The sequence below is a fragment of the Penicillium cataractarum genome (assembly GCF_028827025.1).
Source record: "Penicillium cataractarum strain IBT 29864 chromosome Unknown utg000002l, whole genome shotgun sequence".
Taxonomy (NCBI): Eukaryota; Fungi; Ascomycota; class Eurotiomycetes; order Eurotiales; family Aspergillaceae; genus Penicillium; species Penicillium cataractarum.
In genome coordinates, this window is record NW_026622738.1 from 3,404,456 (window position 1) to 3,420,427 (window position 15,972).

Here is a 15,972-nt window from a genome sequence, read left to right on the forward strand (position 1 = left end):
AATAGCAGCCGAGGTGACAGGTCCAGCACACGCTTATCAGCACCATTAGAAGACATGGCTGCCGATCTCCAACCTAAAGCGAAAGACCTTGTCCAACTCCAACACCTTCGTGTGTGGTACAGTGCCCAGACCATTCGACAGCGCAGATCAGGGGTAGAGTCTGGGGCGGTGACTACACCGTAGTGTACTTTCGTAATTATTTACATCGGGGAGTGAACTTTGCAATGTAAGGAAGGGTATCTCTTAAGGTTGTTAAATCGCGAAGCATTACTCTGTATGAGGTGCTGTGCGCCCAATTGAACGATTTGGAAATGGCAGCATGAAAGTTGAAGGACGTGAGTCTTTACATGGGGATCTCCTGTATATAAGGAGATGAATTCTCATCCTAAATATCTACATTAAAGAGTTTTAGTGAGCATAAACAGGATCAACCCAGCTCCGATTGGCATTGTCGGTGTATGTCACGTCACACCTCGGACGACAATCGCGATACTAACTATAGTCGTCAAGAAACCTACCTACTTGTATCTGGATAGCATGACTCCTGGGGAAGATTTGAGAAGGAAAAGTCTGTAGTCTAGCTAATTCTCATAATACTGCAAGGCCAATCTAATCTAAGGGGCGAGTTTCCTTTTCATGGCTCATGCTAACTGAAGAAGATATAGAACAACATAACTCCATCTTCAGCGGTTCCATCTAATATGAACATTCAACGCCGTCAATTCCATTCCTAGGTATTTCCCAAACCCATACCGCCAGATAGTCATAAAGTCATACCACAATTCTTATACCGAGATAACACTCACCAATTCCTGTACAATCTAAATCAGTGGTCTGAAACGCTCGCTTCAAGCTATGCCCAAACATATTCGTGGGCACCGCAGCCTCCACGGGCTGTAACGACTCCAATCGCATCTGTTCAGTGACTGAAGCCAGGGGTCCATCAATGCCGTGAGGCCGACTGAAGAACGTCACTTCATAGATAGGAGTTTCACCTTGCGGCGTAGGCAGCACATCAACCAGAAAGTCGCAAATCCGAACATGTTCAGGAGGTAGCCAGTCATCGTCCGGGCGTACACCCGGTAGCAGACCACAGCCCGCTTCTTCAATCTCCATAATCCGGGAGAAAATAGCATGGTAATGCCTAGCCTCGAAGAGCCACTCCCGCCTCGTGGTGCGAAGCAACAAGTCCAACCCTTGCCGGCGCAGTCTAGGCCAACGGCATTTCCAGGCTACAGCGTGCAATGGGAAAATCAAGCCGAAATCCAGACTGAACGTGCGAGACAGTTCATCCGGAAAACGGACTCGATCTGAGACAATTGCGTCGGCGAATCGAATCAAGTCTTCGTACTCGGCTCGATGCATGTCCCACTCACACTCGGATTTGGTCTCGTATGCTCTCACCCCGAATGTAGTAGAAAGTCGGATGACACAGATAGCGTCAGCAATTCGCTGCTCTTTCGTATCCCAGGTACATTTCTGTCGACGGATTAGGTCGTCCACGTTACGCTGCCATCGCTCGAGATTCTGCTGCACGGAGGAAGAGACTACCACGGGGTCGATATCGGCGAGTGGTCTACGTACGAGGCCGTTGTTTAGCCCGTTACAGACAGACGTCGCGTCGGTGATCATATCAATGAGTCCGACGCGAGCCTCGTCGAGGGTCTCGAAGCGAGTCGCGAGGAGTAATGCCCCGTTCTCATCTACCGGGTTCAAAATGAATTTACTGCGCTGTCCGCCAGCGCATTCGATCGCGTTGGTGTTGAACAGGCTCAGTATCGGCGCAATCTCCGTTTCCATGAAGCGCGCCTCGAAGGAGGTATACTTTCGGCCCCAGGGCGCGATTGGCACGCCATTCTTTTCGCGCCAGGCTTGTAATAGTTTGATTCCCGCAGTGATATGGGCTGCGGCTGCTTTCGCATTACCCTGGATGATCTCGAGGCAGGTGAAGAGTACGTTTGTCATTGCGAGTAATGGAGTTGCATTTTCGCTAGAGGTGATCTTGTCGAGGACTGCGCGGATGGATCGATTGTATAATTTGATGTGGATACTCGGTGAGGACCTTCTCGCGAGTGTGCCGTGTCTATCTGTCGCCGTTTGCTCGTGCAAAAGACCAATTGCTGCGATTGCCTGGCGGATGGCTGGTTCGGCGAGGCTTTGCTGGAGGACGCTGTGCTGGAAGAAGGCACTCCCGAAGAAGCCCGCTAGTTGTGGTGCGGTCTTGATGAAGAAGAATTCCAGCGCGGGCGGTTCGATGGCATCGTCGACTGCTGGCGCGGGGGCCAGTGATCTGGGCAAGGGCGTTGCTGGTTTAGGCGTTCCATAACCCTCGCAAATTCGCCCGGCGTTGGCACAACTGTAATGTGGTTAGTTCATGAACACGGCTTGGAAGATGAGAGCAAGAAGAAAAGGAAAGGAAAGGTGAATCTACCGAGTACAAGTGGGTTTACCTTCGTCGCATTTGACCCGTCGAGTCCTAGATCGGAATTAGTGACGCGTTCGATAGATTAAGTGCAAATTAACCCGGGGATTGTCAAGGGTCGGGATCGACTAACTTGCAGGTCTTGCAGCCAGAGCGCACCTTGGGCTTACTCAGTCTTGTGCGCTTCTGTCTGGAGGCTGGGTCCTCGAGCGACATGTTCAAGCCACTGTGATGAGTGTCGAGTCGAATCGGGAGAGATATGTACTCGACTCCATCTAGAGTGATCTGGCTGATTGGAGATCAGTTTTGGGCTCTGATATCATGATATGCCAGAGGCAAGCGTGGGGGCGAAAATCATGGGCGGTCAGAAGTCCTCATCGTGCGGGTTAGGCGACCTCACTTGGTAGGGCGACCAGCAAGTATGCAGGAGAAGATAGAGTAAGCAGACAGTGCAGTGTACCTGCAGAAGAGAAGTTATCACCAAGCATTGTTATGGAGAGATGAGATGGTTGGTATAGTATTGAGTTTTGTATCGAGTCAAGATCGGATAAATTGCCAGTTCGAGGGTTTATACTTTATAAAGAGAATGCAGAATGGAAGAACGAAGAGTACTTAACTACCCGACTACCTATCTATAGCTACATCTACACTACTTCTCCGATCGAAGATAACCAGTGACGCTACGGAGGATAATCATTTCCATCGTCCAGAGTTGGTCTAGTCTGGTGGAAGTAACCCACATCTATTCTTGTCCCGCGTTTGGTCAACGCCTACCGTTTGGGTGTCCACTTACTTGTCCACTTTAGCCCCGTTCATCCACTCGGGTGAAATGAGGAAATGAGCAGTCCAGGGGAGGGAAGGGGCCTCGAAAATCTAGAATGCTTCGGAGAAATTAGATTGTGGTGGGAGGTCCATGACCTCGGGGTGTTCTAGTACAATACAGTATATACTGGTAGTGCTATAGTATGCCATGATCACATATCAAATAATCCAAGAGAGATTATATCAGGACTGATGAATATAACTCTAATAAGATGATAATATACTCGAACCTTTCATTATTCATCCTAATCTCTCCTCTAGACCTGCCAAACCTGCCAAACCTGCCAAACCTGCCACCCTCGGGTCCCCCGCGTCATCGTCCTAAAAAACCAGCCACCAGTCCTCTTTTGCTTCTCCCTTTTCATCTCCGCTTTCCACGTGCCGGCCACTTTTGGGCTTCTTGCTCTCTGAATTATTATTCCCCTTCTCTCATTCTTTTTTTTTTTCCAAATCTCCTTCCCAAAGCTTTGACGACCCTGCCCCAGACTTTTTACCTCCACCACAACCACGTTATAATAAGCCTCCAACCCCGAATCAGAGAATTACTGCCCTCAGTCCCGCCTCCCGACCGTGACCTCTACGGTCGCTGTCAAATCTCCCCCCCAATTGGCCTTGGAAAATTCTCCTAATTCCCCCTCCCTCTCCTCGGCCCAATTCCAATCTTAACCTTGTCCTGTCACCCCCCAACCGACAGCGACCACCCTGACCTGCCCACCATGAGTTCGGAAAGTAATTTCTCGTTGAAATTCCGGCGCCCCTCCAGCAAATTGCACAAGGATCCCCCTAGCTTCAGTTCGCGCATTCTTCGAAGTCATCAAAGCACCACCTCGCTCAAGCGTCACCCCTCCGCCCCCGTCTACCCGCGCTCCTCTCCCAGTGGCAGTCGCGAGCACGTCCGATCGCGATCCAACGCAGCTTTTGGCTCCTCGTCCTCCTCGCTCGAGCAACATAGCCAACATAGCCAACATAGCCAGCACAGCCAGCAGAGTGGTGGCCCTTCCCCCGTCATTGATGAGGGCTCCTCGACCTATTTCCCCAGTTTCTCCAGCTCCTCGCGCTCCCGGACTCGAAGTTCCAACCGCTTCTCCTATAACGAACACAGTTCGGATGACTTGAATAATTCCTCCTTTGAAACGCGGGGTATGCTCAGTGCGCTGGATGAGAATAGCGCCGAACCCGATCATCAGCCCCAGCATTATCAACATCACCCACAGCCTCCGACATTGCGCTCCCATCACACCAGTCCCGACGATCCGCGTGGCCGCCAGACTCTCCGACAATCGGCCAGCCTCACGGCCCTTCCGAACCGTATGATGGATTCCTTTGCGCATCGGGACACCGAACGATCTCACCACGATAAGCGCTACTCCGATGAGGTCAATAATGGCAACCCGGTCCCACCCCCTCCTCGGGTGGGAAGAAGCAAAAAAGCCAGCTTCTCCAGTTTCGTCAACAGCATGCTCGGTTCGCCCCGCAACATCAAGATTTCTGCCCCGGAGAATCCGGTGCACGTTACGCATGTGGGATATGATAATCAGACCGGCCAGTTCACCGGTCTGCCCAAGGAATGGCAGCGACTGTTGCAGGAGAACGGTATCTCCAAGAAGGAACAGGAGGAACACCCGCAGACAATGGTGGATATCATGCGATTCTACGAAAAGAATACGCGGGGAGATGATGACGAGGTATGGCACAAGTTCGATAATGCATCATACAAGCCCTCCACGACAACTCCAGCAACGGGGACATCGCCGCCCGGTAGCCCCCGATTCCCACAGAACCATGAAGGCAGCTTTGAAAACCCACGATCGCCGCCTCCCATTCCTCGCGGTCCTCCCGCAGTCTCGCCAGCTGCCGGCATGTCTCCGCCTTTGGGTAGTATGGTCCCGCATCGTGCGCCTCCAAAGCCCCCGACCGGAATGATCCCAGCCCGTCCACCACCACAACCTCCTGTATCGCAAGCCTATGGCGCTTCACCGCAGCGACCAATTCAAGATCCATATGGCGCATCGTTTGCCGCACCACCCATACCCGACGCAGTGCCCGTAACCTCCGGATCGCCCAAGCCCAGTCGCTCCAACTCCCGCAACGGTGTCCCGGCTCCCAAGCACAATGTGATCGCCTCGCCGACACAATACCAGCAGCAACAAGAGCAGGTCATGGCAGCTGCCCAACAGGCAATTGCCTCGAAGCAGCTGGATCGGAGCACGAGTCAGCGCACGCAGCAACAACCACCTCAACCACCACCCTTGGCTACGAATTTCGGCCCCTCGTCCGCGGATCCTTCGCCTGCTTCTGCTTCGCCCAACACCCGTGCTCCGCCCGCCGCTCGCCCACGGCAACGCCAGCAGCGTCAGAGCAATATTATGGATGTTCGCCAGCGTCTGCTTCAGATTTGCCATCCAGGGGATCCCACACAATTATATCACAGCTTGAACAAGATCGGCCAGGGTGCTTCCGGTGGTGTCTATACTGCATATGAGACGGGTACCAACAACTGCGTGGCCATCAAACAGATGAATCTCGATCTTCAGCCGAAGAAGGACCTTATCATCAACGAAATTCTTGTGATGAAGGATAGCAAGCACAAGAACATCGTCAATTTCCTGGAGAGCTTCTTGCACGGGCTGGATCTGTGGGTTGTTATGGAGTATATGGAGGGTGGCAGTTTGACGGACGTGGTCACCTTCAACATTATGAGTGAAGGGCAGATTGCTGCTGTTTGTCGCGAGGTAAGTATTTCAAAATTGGTTCCGGTTTTGGACTTGAAGTACAGAGTTGCTGACGAATTTATCCTAGACTCTGAGTGGCCTTCAGCATCTGCATTCGAAGGGTGTGATTCATCGTGATATCAAATCCGATAATATCCTGCTCTCGCTAGAGGGTAACATCAAACTAAGTATGATTCCTATCTCTGTTTACCCTACAATCGCAATGCTAATACTTCATATAGCCGATTTCGGTTTCTGTGCCCAGATCAACGACTCCCACAACAAGCGCAACACCATGGTCGGTACCCCCTACTGGATGGCGCCCGAGGTCGTCACTCGTAAGGAGTACGGTCGCAAGGTCGACATTTGGAGTTTGGGTATCATGGCCATTGAGATGATTGAGGGTGAGCCACCTTATCTGACTGAATCGCCGCTTCGCGCTCTCTACTTGATCGCCACGAACGGAACCCCCAAAATCAAAGATGAGCATCAGCTGTCACACATTTTCCGTGACTTCCTCTCCTTTGCCTTGAAGGTCGACCCCGAGAAGCGTGCTTCGGCTCATGATTTGTTGAAGGTATGTCACTTCCCCTTCTAGTTCTTAATTCCATATTTCAGTGAAGTCAGCTCACTAACATCTCCATAGCATCCATTCATGGGTCTGTGCTCTCCACTAACTCACCTCGCCCCGCTGGTCAAGGCTGCGCGTATCAGCCGCGCTCAAGAGAAAGCGCAGAAAGGCGGCGCTTAAACGACTAGATTCCCCTTCCTCCTTCGATGTCCATGTTTCGGTTCTTCATTTCCTTGATATTTCATTGCGTCTCCCTCTTCCCGTCTCGTTCAGATACCCCGTCACTCCCGATGTTCTTTCTTCTAGATTCCGGCATGTCAATATATTTCGCATCACCATGTCGTTGGAGTCGGTCCTTTTTTTCCCTTCTACTGATTTATTCATTATATTCCCATTGAACCATGTCATTTTTTTTCATATTCACAAGTCTATTTTCTTTTTCTCTTGACGAATATTGTCCTCATGCGATGAAAAAATAAAGATCTCCTCGATCTTATGCCTTTGTTTTGTGACCCGACCCTGTGATGCTTGGCGAGGGCGAAGCTGGGTTTTCTTGTTTCTCTACTCTGTCCATCTTATTTTATCTCCCCCCTTTTTGTGTTTCTATGCTTCCCTAGTGGGGGTGTCTGTAGTATTATGTAGTTCATTTGGCATCTTGCCATGCAATTCGAGTATAATCTTGAAGTGGTGATTGGGAAGTGGGCTGAATCTCGTCCACTGCTGTATCTGCTGCGTTTGCGTTATATGTCCTGCCCTCGTGGCTCTCTACCGAATGGGATGAGAATTTGCTTCGTGCGCATTTGGTATTCGAGGCTTGGAATTGTCTGTCCTTGAACATCGCGAGGAGTTGCTCCGTTTATGTGATCGTACATCAATTATGCCTTTTGATGGTATTCTCACCGAGTATATTCCCATTGAGTGGTCTCAAGAATATTTGCCCATCTTTCTATATCTTCGTACGCAATAGAAATGACAGTCTGCGGTGTTCCTAGAGAGTTATCTTGACAGCCACAGACTGTACGAATACGAGAGCACACACGCATTTACTGCGAAGTAGCTGTGGATATATATTTCTCTCAGCCACAGAGCGATCCAACAAACCAAACCCACCAAAAAGCCGGAGCCTATATCTGACAGATTTTAAAAGGGGGGGCAAACTTGAGTAATCCGACATTAAAGCCACAATAAAATAGAAAATCTCTTCTCGAAGATCCTCTCAAGGCAGACACAATTCCCGTGGGCCCTGAGCTAAGAATATCCGAGCTCCCCTCCCAGTGCCCACCGTCGTCATCGGTCCTGCTGACTCAGTTCCGCCCGGACACAGCAGCACTGACAACACGCAGGCTTCCCTGATCATCGCCTGAGAAAACCCCCGTTGCTCAAGACAAATCGCAGCACCTTCTTTTCGAACTACCTTCTTCCAATCTCGCCCTTCTTCTCGTCTCGCCATCTATCGATACTCTCGCACCGCCGGTGTTGGCACGAATCCTGCCCCGTTTCAGCCTCACGCTGGTTGTTCTCGCCCATCCCCGCATTTAGTGGCTGGACCTCCGACTGCTGCCAATCTGGTGCTTGATATTCCCGGTTTCAGAGGAGATTTTGACTCGGATTCATTGCGACGAGGGATCCTGGTACACCGTTTGCAGGATTTCTTGGCAGAGGCGTGACTGAACTGCTTAGCGTGTGCTGAGAATCGGTGCCTGACATACCTACCGATTACGATACTACACCTGCTACGTACACCCCGTGACCGTTCCGTTCGGCCTCGCTGGAGGGATATACCGTGGCAATGTTTCGCGCGCAGCAGAATGCTTTTGATGATGCCGTCGGTGAGTCGTTTATGTTTCTGGTTTCGTTTGGGGGTCCTGTGTCGCTGGTCGCATGCTGGATCGTATGCCGGAGTTGCGGCGGAGCGCGAGGGATTCTGTAACGTTGGTGTTCTGGATATATGCTAACCGGCGATTGTTTTTATAGCCAAGGCGACGGATGAGAATCTGACTTCTGAGAATTGGGAATACATTCTGGTGCGTGTTCCAGGCTGCCGGGATATTGACCGGTTCACGGTTGAGGAGGTTGGGAGCTTCGGAGCTGACTTAGTTTGATGGTGATGTAGGATGTCTGTGATAAGGTCGCTGCGGAAGAATCGGGGTATGTTATCTACATTCCCGCTCAATGCATTGAGTGCTGTGATGTGGAGGGGCTACTTGCTGACTCTGGGTTTCGTTTAATAGGGCGAAAGAGGCTGTTGCTTCTATGATCAAGAGGCTGGCGCACAGGAATGCCAATGTGCAGCTCTATACTTTGGAGGTTCGTATCGCATTGTCTCGGTGTTGTGGATGGGTAGGGTCGGGGTAGGGTTCTGACTTGGATTATCTAGCTCGGCAATTCGCTGTCGCAAAACTGTGGTCCCAAGATCCATCGCGAGCTGGCCTCGAGGAGCTTCACTGATGCGCTTCTGCGCCTGGCAGCTGATCGTGTAAGGATAATTGATGACCTACCTTGAGAACATGGTTCATGACGACTGACGCCTGGTTTAGAACACACATCAACAAGTCAAGTCGAAAATCTTGGAACGCATGCAAGACTGGACGGAGATGTTCGCTTCAAACCCGGATTTTGGTATCATGGAACAGGCGTATATGAAGTTGAAGACTCAAAGTCGGTACCCTGCTCTTTACGACCCGCGCGGTTCATTTCTGACGGACCCTTTTATAGACCCCAATTTGCAGCCCCCGTCGAAGCCTGTCAAGAGCGCAATGACCGATGTTGACCGACAGAAGGAAGAGGAGGAATTGCAGATGGCGCTTGCACTCTCCATTAAGGATAAGAACCCACCGCCAGGTCCGGCACCTCAAGCCGAGTCGTCCACTGCGGCTGCTGTATCTTCATCCGCCCCGGCCCCAACGAACGCAGCCGAGGCTGTCGCTCAGCCTGTCCCCTCGGGTACATCCGCGGCCACCGTGTCGCGCGTCAGAGCTCTTTTCGACTTCCAGCCCTCGGAGCCCGGGGAGCTTCAATTCCGGAAAGGCGATATCATTGCGGTCTTGGAATCAGTCTACAAGGATTGGTGGAAGGGCTCTTTACGTGGACAGACGGGTATCTTCCCTCTGAACTACGTGGAGAAGCTTCCCGACCCGACTGTGGAAGAGCTGCACCGAGAGGCCCAGATGGAAGGCGAGGTCTTTGGCCAGATTAAGAATGTCGAGAAGCTCCTAACATTGCTGAGCACACGGAGCTCGGACTTGAACGTTCAGGAGAACGAAGAGATTACTACCCTTTATCACTCTACGTTGGCAATTCGCCCTAAGCTGATTGAGCTTATTGGGAAGTATTCGCAGAAGAAAGGTAGGTGTCTCGTTCCTAGCTGTGGTCTGCCCTTGCTATGAAGTTTGCATACTGACTATGATATAGATGAGTTCACTCAGTTGAATGAGAAGTTCATCAAGGCGCGCCGTGACTATGAATCGTTGTTGGAAGCCTCAATGGCTCATCCACCACAAGCTCAGTACGGACGTCCTGGCCAGCCGCCATATGGGTATCCTGGTGCCACCCCTGTTGGATATCCTCAGGGTCCTCCCCAGGGTGCTCCCCAGCCGGATCAGCGATACTTTAGCCCTCGACCCCAAGGTATGTCCATCTCAAATCTTGAACTAGTTGGATACCCGCTCATTGAATTTTTAGAAACCCCAGCCCCGCAGTCGCAGCCCAATGCGTACTACGGTGCGGAACAGTCGATGCCATACCGACCCGCATCTCACTCCCCCGATCCTCGCACTCAGTACCCAGGTGGAGCTCAACCGCTGTCACAACCTCTGGTTCAGCCGCAGGCCCCTCAGTCCGACCCCTACCAGCCTGTACACCACCGTCCCCAGTCTACATATGATTCGCCGCAAGAACTTGGAACATCGGTCTACGACTCGCCCGTGGATCATCAAAATGCTGCCAACCGTCCCCCCTACCCTCCCTCTGGTCAAGTTCCTCCAACTGCCCACCAGCAATTCCAGCAACAGCAACAGCAGCAACAACAAGATTACTCGCCCTCCGTCTATTCTAGCGATGACCCCGTGCAGCTGCAGTCTGCCTCTGGAATGCATCAGCAATCCCCGCACCAATACCCTCCCCAGCAGCAACAGGCACAGCAAGCTCCTTACCCAACCTCCCCACCGCACCAACAACCCCCACCCTCACACCAACCACCCCCTGTACCCGGTGCTACCTCCCAGCCCACCCAGTACACTGCCTTCAACCCAGCGCCCTCGGCCCCGCCAACCGGGGAATACCAGGCATACCAGCCCTCGCAGGCTGGCGTACCTGCCTCAAACCCAGCTTCCTTTTACAGATAAATATGGCTACGTGATTTCCTATCTTAGCTGCCGTTGATTGATACCTTGATACTAAATGATTGGGGGTGTCCGTTATCTTTCCTTTTGCCTGCGGGGTTTTGGATGACGCTTAACTCTCATGTGTTTCTCTTTTCTCTTACTGGGCCTTTCTGTTGTATTTAGCCAATTGATGACAGACGGTCTAAGTTGTTTGCCCGTACATATGCTTCTTATACCTCGGGTGTTGAGCAATTGATTGATTTGCCAGTTTGGAAATGCTGCCTGTTGAGGTGTTCTTGGATTTGTAGTTTGGTCTCAAGTAGGATTATACAATTTCAGGGTCTCTTATTTAGGCCTTGAATTCAGATCTGAAAATTATTTGAGTATGTTTTAACATCATCATTGAAAATTTAGATTCTTTTGTTATTAAAGCAACATATATGGCACATAGTTCATATTATTCCGCTTCGGAGTTCATACTTCCTGCGTTATCGGGCAGTCATCACGTGATAATATCGACACCTCAATCCCGCGACTGTCTTCAGGCGGATGACAACAAGTATCGGCAAACACGGGTGTACTTTCCCTTCGGTATCGCATTGAGGAGGGACGGGCCCTAACCTTTCGATCTGATCTCTCACTCCGCTATCTTTTTTTCACGCGCTATTCCGTCGACGCACGCACGGCCTCCCAAGACATCTGATAGCTTCCCCGCAATCGCGTCCCCTCGAAAGACAATGCTCGGACTCGGTCTTTTCTCCTCTGGGTGAAGGTCGCAGATCCCGAGCCAACATACATTCTGCGAAACAGGTGCTATCCGATATCGTAATCTGGGCGACTCCGCCTGGAGTAGCCTGCCGTCGCGATGGAGGCAGATTGGGACGAGTTGTCGCGCATCCCGATGCCACCACCGAGTGTGCACGGGCTACCTACGATTGCGACGACGGTAGCGTTTGACGATGTGATGGAACTTTTATGGACGGGTAATGAATATGTGAGTGTCGTTTTTCTATCATCAGACACATAATGGTAATGGTGCTGATCGTGTTTCTCTTTCCTTTGCTTTAGGGTAGAGTGTCGTCTTTCTACGGACCGGAACTGCAGCGGTATACCTCCGTTCGCGCACACCCTGTCTCCGAAGGCCCGGTGCGGCAGATAATCTTTCATGAACGGGGTGTGATATCTTTATCTTCGAAGAGTGTGCATATGATCACGCGGCGTGGCTTGACACAATGGCACATAGCGCACGAGGAGATGGTTGATCTCCGCTGCATGAGCTTTACGGCACAGACGAATCGGATTCTGGTAGCGGGTTGTCAACGTGCGATGTTCACGATTGATATTGACAAGGGTGTCATCGTTGACAAGTTGCATACTGATTCGAATTATACTCTCATGAAAAAGAGCCGGTATCTTTGCGCGGCTACGGATACGGGGTCTGTGAACGCGATTAGTTTGACGGATTTCAAGGTCGTCAAGTCGTGGAAGGCTCATGGTACTGCTGTCAATGATATGGATGCGCGGAATGACTTGCTTGTCACTTGTGGCTTTTCGGTCCGCCATCTGGGGTCTCCGATTGTTGACCCACTGGCAAATGTGTATGATCTGAAGACCCTGTCACCGCTGCCTCCTATACCGTTCCATGCGGGCGCAGCATATGTGCGGATGCATCCAAAGCTACACACGACGAGTTTTGTGGCTTCGCAAACTGGTCAGCTCCAGGTGGTGGATTTGATGAATCCAAATGCCATCAATCTACGACAAGCCAATGTTTCTTTCATGATGGGCCTTGACCTTTCACCATCGGGTGAGGCGCTTGCTATCAATGATGCGGAATGCTCTATTCATCTCTGGGGCTCTCCTAACAAGGTTCACTTCAATGAGATGAGCAAAGAGATTGAATTCGCCGACGTACCTGCCCGACCACCTCCCATCGACTGGTCCCCCGAAACCCCCTTGAACATGGTTGGTATGCCATACTACCACGACCGCCTCTTCTCAGCATGGCCTAGCCATTTCGTTTTCGAAGTCGGCAGTCCACCGCCTCAATTGGATCAGTCTCTCCTTCCATATCTACGCCCGGCTGAAGTCGGGCACGGAGCACCCAATCCTCGAAAGACCCGCCGCTATCAAGTCGAGAATACCCGTGCACTAGCTGCAGCCGAGCCCGCTCTCATTGCACCCAAGTTCCTGAGTGAGAAGGCTCGGGATCAAGGCAAGTCGGACTTGAAGGGCTCTGTTAGTGACACGGCGGAAGCATTGGCAGGCGCAAAGATTAATGGCGAGAGTGACGATGATCCCCTCCTTAAGTATAGCAATGTCGAGATCAAGTATAGTCGATTCGGTGTCGACGATTTCGACTTCCGCTTTTACAACCAGACCACTTTCTCTGGTCTGGAAACTCACATCGCAAACTCCTTCACGAATTCCCTCCTCCAACTCCTCAAGTTTATTCCTCTCTTCCGGAATCTTGCTCTGACACATGCTGCGGGCTCCTGCATCTTTGAGCACTGTCTTCTGTGCGAACTGGGATATTTGTTCGACATGTTGGAGAAAGCCAATGGCCAGAATTGCCAGGCTACCAACTTGTTGAAAACATTCAGCAGTTTCCGCGAGGCTTCTAATCTGGGTCTCCTAGAAGAGAACCTCACCAATAAATCCCTTTCGACTGCGATTCAAGCCGTGAACCGCTTCTTCCTGACACAGATTGCCCATGATTTCCGCATGATCCAGCCCAGCTCTGAAGAACTTGACCAGCGCCTTGCCACCATTGCGTCGGAGTCTATTCGTTGCATGTTCTGCCAGAATGAGACCGTACGCCCGGGCAACTCTCTTGCAAACGAGCTTCTCTATCCTAACTTGGATATCAAACATGCTCGGCGCAATCCGGCGTTCAGATTCTCGAGCATTCTGCGTGCCAGTATCGAGCGTGAAACGCAGAACCGTGGATGGTGCAACTACTGCCGCCGCTACCAGCAAGTCATGATTCGCAAGACTGTGCACCGGATGCCTCTCATCCTTGTGCTGAATGCGGCCTTGACAAATCCAATTTGCCGTCGCCTGTGGTCCATTCCTGGATGGCTGCCGGACGCCGTCGGTGTCGTGATCGATAACGGACAAGTGATGTGTTTCGAGGGCGATGAGCTTCGGGCACGAGAACAGAGCAATACTCCCGGCCTTGTGGTGTATGATCTGGTGGGCCTGGTGGCGGAGATTGATATTCCAGAGCATCAGAAACCGCATCTGGTCTCATTTATCAATGTTTCTATTTCGGAGCCGGAAACCCAGGAACCCAAGGATAAGTGGCATCTTTTCAACGATTTCTTGGTTACTGAAGTCGATCGCGATGAAGCCCTTCGCTTTACCCAGCCGTGGAAGCAGCCCTGTGTCTTGGCTTTCCAAGTGAGGAGTGCGCGCCATGGTGTCGACGACTCTTGGAAGAGCTGCTTGGATACCACTCTGCTTTTCCGCGAGTGGTCTTTGAAGTAAGTACTAGCCATCGTGCTCCAGTTCAATTTATAGTAGGAAGTGCATGCTAACGAGTGACGTAGTGGTGGCCATCAAGTCGAATCCTGTCGCACACTGACCGAGGAAGAGAAACCACAAACTGGCACGCCCGTGGCCCTCGATACCGAATTCGTGGACCTTGAAAAGGCCGAGATTGATGTCAAGGCAGACGGATCACAAGAGATCGTGCGGCCCAACAAGAGTGGCCTGGCCCGTGTATCAGTCTTGCGGGCCTCGGGTGTGGATGAGGGCGTGCCTTTTATCGACGACTACATCACTATCCGCGAGCCGATCGTCGACTATGTCACCCAATACTCCGGTATCAAACCTGGTGATCTCGACCCGCGAACCAGCGAGCATAACCTCGTTCCCCTCAAGGCAGCATATAAGAAGCTCTGGCTCCTGCTAAACCTGGGATGTATCTTTGTCGGCCACGGCTTGGCCTCGGACTTCCGCAAGATCAACATTCAAGTGCCCAAGTCCCAGACCGTGGACACACAATATCTCTTCTTCCACCCTAGCAAGAACCGTCGTCTCAGTCTACGGTACTTGGCTTGGGCCGTGTTCAAAGAATACATTCAAGAAGAACCGACCTCCGACGTGATTCAAGGCCACGACTCCATCGAGGACGCCCGCATGGCTATGCGCCTGTGGAAGAAGTTCCAAGAATACGAAGACGCCGGTATCGTCGCGCACATGCTCGAAGAGATCTTCCGCGAAGGATCGAAGCATGGATTCCGACCCCCTCCCAAGAACGGTGGCGGTAGCGCGGCCGCTGTTCTCTCACGCCCTGGCACGGCCGTGGCGCTGTCGAATAACAGCGGTCGCAATACACCCAGCACCCCCGACGCAGCTGGAGCATCTGCCGCATCTGCCGCGACATCGGCACCAGTGAATACGGCCACTCCATCAGCTGGACCTACCAGCGCTCCTACTACACCCCGCCAGGCATTCCGGCGCTCGATCGCCCTGACTCCTAGCAACGGCAGCTTCTCTGGGCCCGGCGCGGGCGACTTTTTCGGCGGCAGTCCACTGCGATGAGGGTGCGCCTTGCACACTTGATTCAATGTCCTGGATTTGATGAATGTGGAGGCAGACCAGGCAGTGATTCTGTCTCTCTTTGTTTTTGGCGATAACCCTTATAGCACATGGCATGGTCTTCGAGACTGCATAGACGTAGGGTTTTACTTATCTTATGGATGCAATAGCAATTGTACACAGTCACAAATACATTTTCCTTTTCAACTTTCAACTTCATCTAGATTTGAAAATTCTACTCACAGGCTACTTCATATCCATGCAATCTATATACTCTAAAATACTCTTCTACTGCCGCAAGTTAGGGAATGACATCGCGGGACCCTCAGCAACGCCGGTGGAGAATGACGTGGGCCGCAGAATCGCTTCGACCCAACAAAACACATTCCAACTTCCTGGTGACTCGCACTTCCTCGAGATCCTCGTCTCAGGAACAACGACCTCGACCTGGTCACTACCCTCATTCTCTTAATTCTAACTCCACACTCCCTGTCTTTTCAATTGACCACTCGCCTCTACCTAACGGCGCTAATCACCACCCCTCCCTCCCACCTCCCTGCCCAAGTCGCGAACACCTTT

The 15,972-nt window shown here is 51.7% G+C and overlaps 4 protein-coding genes across 4 annotated transcripts; 3 read left to right on the forward strand and 1 right to left on the reverse strand.

Moving 5' to 3' along the window:
• Nucleotides 1-771: 771 nt before the first annotated feature.
• On the reverse strand, nucleotides 772-2,638 carry N7496_003316 (uncharacterized protein; the record flags this gene model as incomplete). Its single annotated transcript, XM_056696247.1, has 3 exons — nucleotides 772-2,356; nucleotides 2,451-2,476; nucleotides 2,582-2,638. 3 exons carry the CDS (start codon nucleotides 2,636-2,638, stop codon nucleotides 772-774), a joined length of 1,668 nt encoding a protein of 555 aa, XP_056558459.1.
• A 1,322-nt stretch (nucleotides 2,639-3,960) lies between these two features.
• Nucleotides 3,961-6,706, forward strand: pakA (mitogen-activated protein kinase kinase kinase kinase STE20; the record flags this gene model as incomplete). The annotated part of the gene is made up of 4 exons (XM_056696248.1): nucleotides 3,961-5,976; nucleotides 6,044-6,143; nucleotides 6,198-6,532; nucleotides 6,602-6,706. The coding sequence occupies 4 exons, from the start codon at nucleotides 3,961-3,963 to the stop codon at nucleotides 6,704-6,706; spliced, it is 2,556 nt and encodes an 851-aa protein (XP_056558460.1).
• A 1,609-nt stretch (nucleotides 6,707-8,315) lies between these two features.
• On the forward strand, nucleotides 8,316-10,869 carry N7496_003318 (ESCRT-0 subunit protein HSE1; the record flags this gene model as incomplete). Its single annotated transcript, XM_056696249.1, has 8 exons — nucleotides 8,316-8,355; nucleotides 8,501-8,550; nucleotides 8,640-8,674; nucleotides 8,758-8,833; nucleotides 8,904-9,002; nucleotides 9,064-9,871; nucleotides 9,938-10,153; nucleotides 10,208-10,869. 8 exons carry the CDS (start codon nucleotides 8,316-8,318, stop codon nucleotides 10,867-10,869), a joined length of 1,986 nt encoding a protein of 661 aa, XP_056558461.1.
• Nucleotides 10,870-11,713: 844 nt separating this feature from the next.
• On the forward strand, nucleotides 11,714-15,396 carry pan2n2 (poly(A)-specific ribonuclease; the record flags this gene model as incomplete). Its single annotated transcript, XM_056696250.1, has 3 exons — nucleotides 11,714-11,842; nucleotides 11,917-14,333; nucleotides 14,400-15,396. 3 exons carry the CDS (start codon nucleotides 11,714-11,716, stop codon nucleotides 15,394-15,396), a joined length of 3,543 nt encoding a protein of 1,180 aa, XP_056558462.1.
• Between the last annotated feature and the right edge of the window lie 576 nt (nucleotides 15,397-15,972).